The 13462-nt window shown below is 39.2% G+C and overlaps 1 protein-coding gene across 16 annotated transcripts in view; it reads right to left on the bottom strand.

The window, feature by feature from the left end:
- EYA1 (EYA transcriptional coactivator and phosphatase 1) overlaps positions 1–13462 on the bottom strand; it is a 222870-nt gene that overhangs the window by 77048 nt on the left and 132360 nt on the right. For 12 of the 16 annotated variants that reach the window (XM_075920531.2, XM_014577730.4, XM_075920530.2 and 9 more), the window contains 3 exons: positions 11464–11533; positions 11035–11180; positions 6318–6455 (listed from right to left, as the gene is read on the bottom strand). In XM_075920531.2, coding sequence (XP_075776646.2) covers positions 6318–6455; positions 11035–11180; positions 11464–11533 — 354 coding nt within the window. The remainder of the gene's footprint in view (positions 1–6317; positions 6456–11034; positions 11181–11463; positions 11534–13462) is intronic. The other 4 variants (XM_014577732.4, XM_006131518.5, XM_006131514.5 and 1 more) reach the window with 1 other exon arrangement.

Below are 13462 nucleotides of genomic sequence, written 5' to 3'. Positions count from 1 at the left end.
TAGCTTTTTTTATTTTTTTTTACTTCCATCAATGCCACATTTAGAGAAAATGTTATTTTTAACAAAAATTCAATGATTTAGAAACACATCTACAAGCATTTCAGGATTGTCATTCAAATTATTCTAAAAAAAAATACAATGCCTCTCATATTTTAAAAGTTTTTTAGTTACTACGTTATCTTTTCACAATGTGTGTTGGCAGAAAATGTACAAGAGCAAACAAAAAAAAGGAACTGCACTCTGGTCAACATATCACCCTCCCCCCCAAAAAACAACAACCACCGCTCTTTCATCCTATGGCCAGTATTGTCTCCTATGGAGGAGAAGTGGGGGCCTCATAGACCGTAACAAACATGAAACAGGTTTCTTATAAACTGCTGTGTGGGCCACCCAGGGCTACTAGCCTAAAGTTATTTTTACAATACTTCAATTTTGCCACATTTTTGATCAGTTGTGTCATGGCACAAAGCATAATCTTCTTGTATTAGATGAACAAACAAAGAGCCATGAATATTTATGAACTATACAGACTTACTTTAACAAGCTGGCCAACTACAGGACTTCTAATGTGATAAAGCTGTAAATTGCAGGTCAAAGGTCTAATTTGCAAAGAACAAGGACCCACATTAAAGCTAGAAATCTCAGTCAGTATATGAAGAATACTGGAACCGGCTGGGACTAGTATGCAGCTCCCATGTGTAGAACTTTTCTCCAGTACTTCTATGATAGGCAGGACATCAACCCCTGTGTATTTTCTACAGAAGTCCACTTGATTTCCTTTATCAACCTCCTTGCCATAGGGTATGTCTATCATCAGGGCACAGTATATACATGGGAGTATGTCTACATAGAAAAGTTATTTCAGAAGAACAGCCGTTATTCCAAAATAACTATGTCAGTGTCTACACAGGCATTCCGTTATTTTGAAATAATTTCGAACTAACGGACGGCTTATTCCAAAATCTGTAAACCTCATTCTACGAGGAATAATGCCTATTCCAAAACAGCTGTTTCGAAATAAGGCATGTGTAGAGGCTCTTCTGCTATTCTGAAATAGCCCCTCCCCAGGGCCATTCTAAGTTATTCCTCCTGGGACTCTAAATCAAGATAGCATGTTGACATTAGAGAAGCCTGCCCTAGACTAAATTCTAGGCTTCTCTGTAGTGTAGATGTGCTCTTTCGAAATAAGCTATTTTGGAATAACTATTCCGGAATAGCTTATTTCAAAATTGATGTGCAGTACAGGCAGTCCCCGGGTTACGTATAAGATAGGGACTATAGGTTTGTTCTTAAGTTGAATTTGTATGTAAGTCAGAACTGGCTCCAGATTCAGCTGCTGCCACTGAAACTGACCAGGGGCTGACTGCAGGAAGCCGGAGGCAGAGTTGCTCTGCCCCCAGCTTCCTGGAATCAGCCTGATCAGTTTCAACAGCTGCTGAATCTGGAGCCTGGGACAGAACAGCTGGGGCGCTGCCCGGTAGGTTCCCACAGGACCAACCCGGCAGCACCCCAGCTGCTCTACCCAAGGCGTCCCGCAACAAAAGCCTGGTCTGCTGGGGAGGGGGGCGCACTAGCTGCGCCCCCTCCCCCCCCCCCCAGCAGACCAGGGAGATCTGAGCAAAGCCGCACAGGCGGAGGAACCCCGCCGCCCGTGTGGCTTTGCGCCTTTGCTCCCGAGCAAAGCCGCACAGGCGGCAGGATGCCGCCTGTGTGGCTTTGCTCCTGTCGCCCTGGACCCCCCTCTCCCCCCAACAGACCAGGGACACCCGAGCAAAGCCCCGTTCGTAAGTGCGGATCTGACGTAAGTCGGATCCGCGTAAGTCAGGGACTGCCTGTATAGACATAGCCTGGCAGAAGTTGGGTTTTTCCCTGGACAGCTGTACTCTGAAGACCAGATGGGCTATTTAAAGTCAAAGTTTCTTTCTCTTTCTTATACTGTTTAAAACTCCTTGGCAAACTCTCCCCCTATTTGCCCAAGTGACTTCTTGGCCAACCAGCACAATATTTTTAAACTCCAAAATATTAACTAAATTCCATAACATTTACTTTTTTATGGATGAATTCCCAACCCCATTAGTTAGTATATTCTGAATCATAACAATTTGTAACTAAAAGAGCAGCCCCACACATAAATTTAAAATCAGTACAGCTGAATGATACATTGATACAAAGTAATATACACAATTACATACAGAAAAAGGTGTATATTTACTTTTTTAAAAAACAGAATTGCTTAGTTCCAAGTGTGGTCCTTCTCTCCGCTTTTGATCCCTTTACATTTTCTAACCTCCGACCCCAGCATTCTCCCTATTCCATTTATTCTGACTGAGCATTCCCCACAAACATACTCTCAGTTCAGAAACTATGGCTCAGGCCTACAGTCTTTATTCAAGTGAGTGGTCATTTGCCACCAATGACACGGCTTACATGACTCAGAGCCCAAGGACCATATTTCAGAGTTCTTATCAAAAGGGGAGTGAGAAGCAAGGTAGTTAAGAACAAATAACTTCCCATCTCTGAAAGTAAGAATGAAAAATTCAAAACAAACAGAAGCCTGAGTCCCAAGATAATGTCTGTGCAGATACTAGTACAGCCATATGCCTCATAATTTTCAAATTTGGCAGCTTTTCCCTTAGTTGTTGTTTAGCTACTCACCCTGCCAGAATTTCAGTACACACAGGAAAAGCATTGTGCTACACATGCCCTACAGATACAGCATATTTACAGTCCTATTTGCTTCAAATGGGAAGGGTTAGCACAGGGGACTCCATATAATTTATGTGCTATAGGTGCATGTAGTAATCCTGATACAAAGTAGGGAGAAGGCATGGAGCAGTGCAGGCATACCAGCAGTTCAGGGTTATCTGCAGCCTTACCTGCAACAGATAGGGATACCACAGTGGTCCCAGAGTCACCAGTCTGGGGAGCTCTTTATGGGGGAGACATTGGGATCTATAATGTTGATCTAGTGCTCCGAAACCCCACTACTGGGATGAAGACCTCCAAGGAAAGGCTGCATTAAGAACCTGCTCATGCACTCACAGAGAAGAGGGAGAAAATAAATCTCTCCCCTCTGTGGAAGTCTCTGCACAAACACCAATGACTGGGTTTTGTGTGGGGAAAGCTTCATTCCAAACTTAAATAACAGTTTCAGCTTTGAAACTGCTGAATTTCTAGAACTAAAATTGTGAAAGGGAAACAAATATTCTTGTTTATTCCTTGCACCGATTAAGTCAGACTGAACAGTTAATAGATTCACAGACACGAGGATAAGAAGGGATCACTGGGATCATATAGTCTGAGCTCCTATATAACACAGGTCATAGAACTTCCCCAAAATTGTTCCTAGAAGTCAAGAAATATTTTTAAAAGCCATTTAATCTTGATTTTAAAATGGTCAGTGATGGTGAATCCATCATGATCCTGGGTAAATTGTTCCAAAGGTTAAACATACACACCATATTTCTGGTCTCAGTTTGTCTTGCTTCAACTTCCATCCTTATGACCCTGTTATACCTTTGCCTGCTTGACTCAAAACCATTATGCACTCTTCCCTGTGTAGTACTTAGAGACTGTACTCAAGCCACTCCTTAACCTTCTCTTTGTTAAGATACATTAATTAAGCTATTATTTATTCTAAGGCATCTTTTAATCATTTCTATGGTTCTTCCAAATAGAGAAGCAAAATAACCTCTCTACCCCTAAATACATGCACATTAACTACAATCCCCCCATGAAGATCTATCCCTCAACATTAAGTTAGTTCAAAGTTAAATTAACCTAATTAAAAGATACACTAAAAAGATAAGGACAAGGAAAGTGTTGTGTCGAAAAACCCTATAAAATATTGTTTACTGTGGGTTTGTCTGGATTTAGTTTGTAGTAGGGATGTGAATGTTTACCCAGTTAAATGGTTAACTGAACATGTGAGGCTAACCAGTTAAGGTTAACCAATCTGGGCGAGAGCAGCCTTCACTCTTCATTTTTCTCCTTCTGGTCAAAACAAAATTGTGGCCTGTTGTTCTGACTTCTCCTTGTGGGTGTCTAGCCATCACTTTAAGTTTCACCATGCAAAAGAAGAACTTCAAAGCCGCTCTCTTCTAAGTCCCTGTACGTACCACCATCATCCTCCCTGTCACTCACTCTCGTAAACCTTATCTTTGATCGAGTTCTCTAGATCTTTCCATCCAGGCAGTTTTTAAATCTTGCTGCTGCTGCTTAGATAGTATCTTTAATATCCGTCCTTTCCTCTTCATCCACACTATTAAAGCTCTTATCCATGACCTCATCATTTCAAGTTTCCAATATTTCAAATTCCATTCTCTGACACATCTTGCCCTTCTTATATCCAAACAAAAACCTGCTGCAAAGGACATTTCCCTAGCTCATCATTTCAATCATGTCATCATTCCTTTTCATCCCCATTCACTGTATCACTTGCCAGTTTTAGCTATCACCTCCCATACACCACTGCCAGGTTGTCTCTTGCCTGTGCTTTGCTAATGATGCCAGTTTCTATCGCTCATTTGTAAATTTTCCAACAAGTAGCTTCTCACTGTTTCCCATGGAACTTCCTATAAACAGCTGGCAAAACCTCTCTAATTGCCCTCAAACCCCTCCTTAAAGTTATTCTCTGCCATGATGACTACAAAAATCTCAATAATAGTTAAGCATCTGGGATGCTGTGACCACTGTCTATCATGCTAACTAGCATCATCTCATTCTCATACTGTTTTGCTCCACAGTGTTTTATTCATCTTAGATTCCAAAAACCAGATTCTTAAATATATCTACATGTCTAGCTTCCAAAGGTCTTAGATGCTTAAATACCTATAAAAATCTGGCCCTAAATTCTTTGGGGCATGGATTGAATTTTTGTGAGGTAGCTATACAATGCTGAGCACATTAAGGTCCTGATGCATGACTGTGGCACCAAAGCACTACTGAAATACAAATTGTTAACACCACCAGCAGCTCTACCACCACTATGCTCTTCAGCACAAGTATTTCCTAGTGAGAATGGATTATATATTTTATTGACAGACTCTGCTTTCTGGGAATTCCTTGTATAATCACCCATGAGTATTCTGAACTCTTACTCCAGCAAGTTAGTCTCCTTCAGTTCTGATGATATGGCCATCATTGGACAGTAAAACCAATACCTGGTTTTCATTATTCCCATTTGGGCTAGAACGCTTTTAATTACCATATAGATAAAAGTAAACATACTAATTTGGCTCTGGCTTGTCTCCTGCCCGCTGGGATGCAGCGTACCTAGATCTATACTTAAGAAGCTATGTGTCAGATGATTACCTTTTCAATACTGCAGCTGCTCTGCTGAATCTGAACTAAGGGTTGGCTCAATACTCCTTAAAAGCTGTCAAACGTAAGTCAAGCCTTGTCCACTTAATCCAGTAATGCATGTCTGCTTCAGAACATCTGATAGAGAGTTAATTACATGTAGAAACTGTAAGAGGTATCATAAAAACTGATGCCAACATTTTCTGAAACAGCCTTCAATTTTGGGAGCCTGAGGCATGCATACCCTTCTTTTCAAAGGTGCATAGCCCCAACAACTCCTACTAATTGCAACTGAAGAATGTGTACTCTGCATCTCTGAAAATCAGGTCAAAGATGTTCCATATTTGGCACACAAAACAAGAGGCCACGTATAAAAATTTTGGCCTGGATGGATGGTCAGATTCGAGAACTAACCACACTCAGTCAGTGAATAATGGAGGTAGAAATATGCATGCTAAATTTATAACACAGAAGAAATGTATTTTAATGACATATTTAAAACAAGCAAATAAGCACATCTAGTAAAACATAATTAACAATATTAGCACATATAAAGCTTCAAAATACTATAAAATGTTAACTAACTCATACAAAGGCTCTGAAATGAATAAAAAATACTTACTTGTTTTAAAGATAGAGAAAACAGACTCAGGTATTAAGTTAACTCTTGTCACTTCCTATATTCATAATCATGACATTTTTTTCCAGTACTATGCTCTGAAGCACATAAATTCATATTTCAGAAGATAAAATTATTTGTCGTAATGAGACTAGAGTATCAACATTAAAATGCTAGTTTAATCATTAAGGGTGAAATTTTCGTTAGTACAGAGGGTTGGCCTGACTCTGCTCCCATTAAAGTCAGTGGGAGTTTTATCACTGAGAGTAATGACAGCAGAGTTAAGCCAATGCTAGACACTTTTGAAAATTCTATCCTAAACTGTTATTTGTTTTATTCTAAAAGGAATAATGAATAGAACAATGAAACTATAAATATAATACATATGTATACACACCTTGCATTTGGTAGCTATATGGTGCCTGTCCTGGCTGTGGAGTGCTAAAGCTTGTCCCATAGCTAAGAAATCCTGTCTGTCCAGGTGACTGTGATTGTGACAATCCACCTTCTGTCTTGATGCCTGCCCACAATGCACCTAAATCAGTTAGTGATAGCAAATCTATTTGTTCATATTCAAACACTGACAGAAAATAAATTCACATAATTAGCAGTACTTTAAACATACACCTGCTTAGTAATCACTGCATGCATTTTTGTAATGGTGCTAGCACTATGTGCAGTGGAGGTAAGGAAGAGAAGCTGCAGGTTAATGTCAATTCACCAGTGAAGTTTCAGCTCAAAACTGTGGTATTTAAAAATAAAAAATTGCAAGAGAAATGAATATATGGCAAGTTGCCCTTTATAGAAAGTTGCATATATTTTTATTCATTTCCTGCCAACTCAGTCAGAAGCTAACATTTCCATAAGTTCATGAATTTCATACATGGCAGAACACCAATTTCATATAGTTTCAATGAAGTGTAACATAACACACTTTTTCATTACATAACAATTGAGATTTGCATTCTGTAATATTTATGGCTAAAGGATTAAACAGACCTACATTTAACTACACAGCTCCAAAGAGGCTTTTACAGTATTTTAAAAAGAAAAACTTTTTAAATTTTTAAGTTATTAAATTAGGCCTGTTAGCACATAATATGCCTTTTCAAAATTGATGTGTACTGTAAAACATACACTCTTTTAACCAATAGACCAAAATAGACACACAGGATGCTAAATATGCCTGAGAAAGGAACTCTCAGACAGGGAAGATACAGCAAAGCTTCATTAATCTGCACTAATGACAGGAAAAATCTTTTAAAATTATGCTATAACAATATTCAGGCTGATCCAACATCTAGTGAAATGTAAAGACTTGCACTGACTTCATCAGGCTTTGGATCAGGACCGAAATGTATGAGCAATAGATATGAGGAATAGACATCACAAAAAAATCACATTATCTGGACAGCATAGTTTAATTGTAGCTAATAGCGGTATTTCACAATGCATAGTTTACAAAAATAATAGTCTTAGAAACATAGTAATAATATGAGTAATGTAAGACTAGACTCCGATCTTATTGCAGCTGTCTGTGATTACCTCTTTGCTCAGAGGCCACCACTATTTGGGGAGAATTATAAAGTGTGGATGAGTAATACTCATTTGTAAATGACAAACTATAAATCCATTTACCTTTTGGGTCAAGTCTTAAAAACTCAAGTCCTATGATGTGTAAAGGGGAGAGGTGCCAAAAGTCATTACACTTATACAATATGCAGTTATGTCCTACATGCATGACTGCATTTTTTTCATGTGCTCCTGAGACACCCATTTTGAAGTTATGACCCTTCATTTTTTTTATAATTCCTTCTGCATAACTGCCAAAGTAATTTGTGTTTAAATAAGGGTTGTTTCCCCTCGCTTTTCCCTTTCCGCTTCTATTTCACCCTGCAATTAAATTTTAATGATGAATCTGACATATGGTCCCACTGTGGAACTTCCACTTTATAGTGCTGGTATCAATAATTCCCAGGGACATTACCACATCTTTTATAATTCAACAGATCATAGAAATGCTTATTTGATTTTTTTAATTAGTTTAAATTGAGATCAACTTTAGAAATTTTAGCCCTTGCTTCAATCCCAGTCTCTGAAGGGAGCATTTCTCCTAGTTCATGTCCCTTCCAACATAGTGCAGAAAAGGGACTTTGACAGACAGAAGACGGTAGATAATGTGCCACTGATAGCTTCCAGTTCTGGCCCTTTTGCAGACTCTTACGGAGTAGGGAGAGAAAACTTTTCCCTCGTGACTCCCAAAAACTCCCTGCATGCTTTCTTTCAGTGTTTTCACTGACCAGCTCTTCTTCTCTTTTCACTAGTCTAGACATGCAAGGAAATATAAGAAGGTGTTGTTGTGAAGGTACTATCAGGATCAAGGGGGAGAAGAAACTGGTGAACATACCACTATGGGAACACACAGGCAGACAGCAGTAGAGTGATTCAGGAAATGAAAAGCTACACTTCTCCAGTCTCCTCAGTAGCTCTGCAAATATACCAAAGGCAGCAGCTCCCTTGGAACCACTTGTCAGTGGTATTTCCTTCCACTCCACTTCCTGCTTCCATGATTTCAGCATGATGGAGATGTAAAAGGTGAGAAAGAGATAGACTGGACCTTTTCCTGGCAGATATTTAAATAGTGCTGTGAGTGGTGCTCCCTCTGCCTTCAGAGCAGCACCTTCCCCACAACTGCCTTAATTGGGAAATTGAGAAAGTGCTGGGATTTTAATTTTCCATCTCAATTAAAGGTGACATAAAAATTAATAAATATCATCTGGGATTTTTGATGATGTGGTCTTTCAAATTTTGAAAAAGTGCATCTTCAGTAAGTCCCATGTCAGGTTTAAACTATAAACTTACATCAATGTAAATACATCGCTCAGGAGCATGAGAAATCCCTGAGGACTTCTCCCCTTGCTGGAGCTACTGCCTCCCATGGAGGTAGATTAACTACACTCATTGGCACAGTAGCATCTTTACAAAATGATGCCACATACAGATTTGGGAGGAGAATGTTGTCTTTAATAAGACTCAAGTTCTGCTTGCTTTGTGCACATAGCAGTTCCATTATCTGCAGTGTGATCTATCATGTGAACACCGACTGCACAACTGGGGCTTAAAGATGTACTTAAATGTATCTATACATGAGTAAATACCCTTATGTCAACTCCCACACTATGGCTATGTCTAGACTGCAGAGTTTTATTGGAAAAAGATACGCAAATTGTGAATCGCAATTTGCGTATCTTTTTCTGCTATTTTTTCCCCCTGGAAGAGGCTTTTCTGAAATTTGGCCCATCTACATGGGGACAAATTTCAGAAAAACCTTCTGTTTTGGAACATCTCTTATTCCTCTCACCAAGAGGAATACACAGATGCTGAAAGAACGCACTCACTTTTTCAGAAACGTTTCCAAAAAAGCAGACACGTTCCCTGGACACGGTAGAGCTTTTCCGGGATACCAGAGGTATCCCAGAAAAGCTTTGCAGCCTAGACACAGCCTATGTTTGTTTCTTAATAATAGTGTCAAACTACAAGGTAAGAGACACTTTGTTGAACACTGAGATGGACATGTAGGAAAATAAAAAAATGCAATAAGACCTATGGCTTAGTCAGTTTTTCAGTTTTTAAAAGAAGTGGTTGGCTGGGGCAGGGGAAAAAAAGCAGCAAGAGGCTAGATAGGCATGGTAGCCAAACCAGCTAGCAGCAGCCAAACTGAGCAACTCACACACAGAGCACTGGTAACAGGAAGGCAATTAAACTGAGAAGGTGAAATTCAAGGCCCATTGAAGTCATTGCAAGTTGTACCACTGACTTTAATGAGACTAGGATTTCACACAGAAAGACCAAGGGAACCAAATAAACAATCATCTGGGCTGCCCAACCCACCACAAATAACCAAGGACCAATAGAGAAACAAGAGAAACATACCATTACAAAATGTAATCAGAAAAATATATTATCACTGAAAATATATCTTAAATATCCAAAGTTTTTAGATGTTTAAAATATATAGAAGAGAGTTGAAGTACATGAACTATGTTTCTAGCTATTTATTTTGTAATATATATCAACATATGCAATACTTATAGAAACAATGTGAAAAATGTAATTGGATTATATATCATCATAACATCAGCATTTCAAAGCCTTAATGGCATTTAATTCAAATTCCAAAATTACTCAAATTAGACTTCTTGGGTCAGATCCTCAGCAGATATAAGTCAGAAGACCTTGATCAGGTTCACCGAAACTACCCTAATTTATACCAATTTAGCATAAATCCCAATATTTCCCATTTGCCCTGGTATACACTTGGATTGCACAATTCTGACTGACATCAAGGGTATGTCTAGACTACAAGCCTCTTTCAAAAGAATCTTTCGAAAAAACCTCTTCCGAAAGAGAGCGTCTAGACTGCAACCTCTTCTTTCGAAAAAGTGAGCCGCTTTTTCGAAAAAGAGCACCTAGGCAGTCTGGATGTTCTCTTTTGAAAAAGCCCTGTTTGCATTCCAGAACACCTTTTTTCAAAAGAACACTTTCGAAAAAAGGCGTTCTTCTTCGTGAAAGAGGAGTACCGCCATCGAAAGAAAAGCCACGGTCTTTCGATTTAATTTTGAAAGAATGCGGCTGTAGTCTAGATGCAGGTGAAGTTTTTTCGAAAAAAGGCTACTTTTTAAAAAAAAAACCTGCAGTCTAGACACAGCCTAAGAGGAGTAAGAGAAGGCAGTACTAGCTCCTTAAATTTTACATTTCCCCTTTGTCCATTTCTAAAACCTTTAACCTATCTGTTTCCATGGTTTCAATTAAAGGCAGCATTAAAAAATAGAAATAAAAGATAAAAGCAAGTATTCCTTGGGAGATTATGAGAGTTGATGTGGATTTATCTGAGTCACATTTGTCATGTACATTCTTAATTAGACTCCAGTAAGTACATATACTAAGTTTTCCCCACAGCAAAAGGGAATGCAATGTACATTTTTTACTACAAACACGTGCATGAACAGTTGTCATATTAAATAGAGGAAAAACCCATTCTAAAGCTCATACAACCCTCTGGGTAAAAATGTTTACCTGAGAATTAATTAATATGGATACAGACTCTTACTCACCATAGGAAGGAATTCCATAGGGCTGGCCTGGCTGTGGGTATGTGGCATAAGCTGTAGCTTGCTGCATCCCTGTCGTAAACTGCGTCTGCCCATATGCAGCCATAGTTTGTGAGGAAGGGGTGGGGAGAATATGTGGGTATGGTCTGCTATTGATTACAAATGACAGAAAATACCATTTGTATTAGACATACAGATATTTGTCTTAATTGACAGTCTTATTATATACACATGGTCATCGACTGCAGGGGAGAACAGAAGCTCTTAAATAATCTTTAAAATACAAATTTAGCTAAAATAAAATCATGCACTTTGTCATGAATAAGCTTTCAGTTAAACTAAGACTGAGCAGAATAATCCAATCCTGATTCTAAATTAGGTTGCAATCTGCTTATTTATTTCAATTATCATTATTTAAATAAGAACACTTACTTGGAAGGATAAATCTGTGGCGGGGAGAACTGATGAGTTTGTCTTGGGCTGAAGCCACTGCTTCCAATTGCTGCCCAAGGAGAAAGGAAAGCACATCCAAATGTAAACCCACATATCTAAACTAAGTTTTAGTTTTTTGCTAGAGGAATGTCAGAATTTTAACTTGGTTTTAATTAAGTCCAAATATCTTCAATATTCTTACTTGGAAAGTAATGTTTCAATAGGGACAGGTACAAGTATAAGAATGCTCAATATTAAAAATTAAATTATTGAGTAAATTGCCCCTCTTTGTACAACTCCAGAGCAATAATTTATTTTTGCTTGCAGGCAGACAGCACTTTGATGGGAAGCAAATTATTCTCAAATAATTAAATGGAAAATATTTCCTTTCATATTTTCAAAGGTTTTTGATATTTCAGCACAATATTTTATTAATGTTTGGAATATCATAGACTCATAGAAATGTAGGTCTGGAAGAGATTTCAAGAGGTCATTTAATCCAGCCCTCTGTACTAAGGCAGGACCAAGTAAACCTAGACCAGTGGTTTTCAATCAGGGCTATATGTACTCCTAGGAGTATGCAGAGGTCTTCCAGGGGTTACACAACTCTCCTAGGTATCTGCCTAGTTTCAGAACAGGCTACATAAAACACACTAGTGAAATCAGTACAAACAATAATTTCATCCAATGAAAGGTTTATATTGCTCTATATACTATCCACTGGAAAGGTAAGTATATACTTATATTCTGATTTATTTTATAATTATAGAATCAAACAGAGAAAGTAGGCAATTTTTCAGTAATATATACCAAAATACAGAAGCATCATAGTACACTGATTTTGCAAGCAAGTAGTTTTTAATTGAGGTCAAACTTAGGGTAGACAAAACAAATCAAATCAAATCATGACAAATCAGATTCCTGAAAGGAGTAAAGCAGTCTGGAAAGGATGAGAACCACTTACCTATAGGGTTTCCAGATGGTTTAACCAAAAATACCGACAATTCCCTCCTCCTCCCCCCCCCAAAAAAACCCACTGGGTGGAAAAAATTCTGTTGAGGGGGAAAAAGGGGGGAAGGGGACCAAAGTTGTTGAACAAAATAAATAAATACCGTATTTTCCGGCGTATAAGACGACTTTTTATGCTAAAACACATCCCCCAAAAATCGGGGGTCGTCTTATACGCCGGGGCTTTTCCTGCCCCGGAGGACACAGACTGCGGGACCTCACGGTCCTGCCGCCCGTGTACTCCGGGGCGAGAAAAGCTGCTCCGCGTCTCCCTGGTCTGCAGCTTTGCTCCTCCGCCTCCCCGGCTTTGCTCCCGGTGCCTCTGGTCTGCTGGGGACCGTCTCCAGCAGACCAGGGACACCGGGAGCAAAGCCGCAGCCGTGGCGGGGTCCCGTGCCTCTGAGGCTTTGTTAACATCTTTCTTGAAGTGTGGTGCCCAGAATAGGCACAGTACCCACCTTACGCCTCATGAGTGTCAAGTAGAATGGAACAATTACTGCCCGGGTCTTACATACAACACTCCTGTTATTACACCCCAGATTGATTTAGTCTTTTTCACAACTGTATCACATTGCTTGACTCTCATTCGTTTTGTGATCTACTGTATTCCCTAGATCCTTTTAGCAGTACTACCAAATTATTCACTATTTTGTAGGTGTACATCTGATTTTTCCTTCCTTGGTTTAAAACTCCGCACTTAGAATCATAGAATAATAGGGCTAGAAGAGATCCCAAGGGGTCATCGAGTCCAATCCCCTGTCCAAAGCAGGACCAATCCCAACTAAATCATCCCAGCCAAGGCTTTGTCAAGCAGGGATGTAAAAATCTCTAAGGCTGGAGGTTCCATCACATCCCTTGGTAATCCATTTCAGTACTTCACAACCCTCCTAGTGAAATAGTATTTCCTAAATATCCAACCTACACCTCCCTCACTGTAACTTGAGACCACTGCTGCTTGTTCTGTTCTCAGTAGCGACAGATGGCAGCCTCT

This window comes from Pelodiscus sinensis, chromosome 2, assembly GCF_052426305.1.
Source record: "Pelodiscus sinensis isolate ZL-2025 chromosome 2, ASM5242630v1, whole genome shotgun sequence".
Taxonomy (NCBI): Eukaryota; Metazoa; Chordata; order Testudines; family Trionychidae; genus Pelodiscus; species Pelodiscus sinensis.
This window is presented reverse-complemented; position numbering and strand designations above follow the sequence as displayed.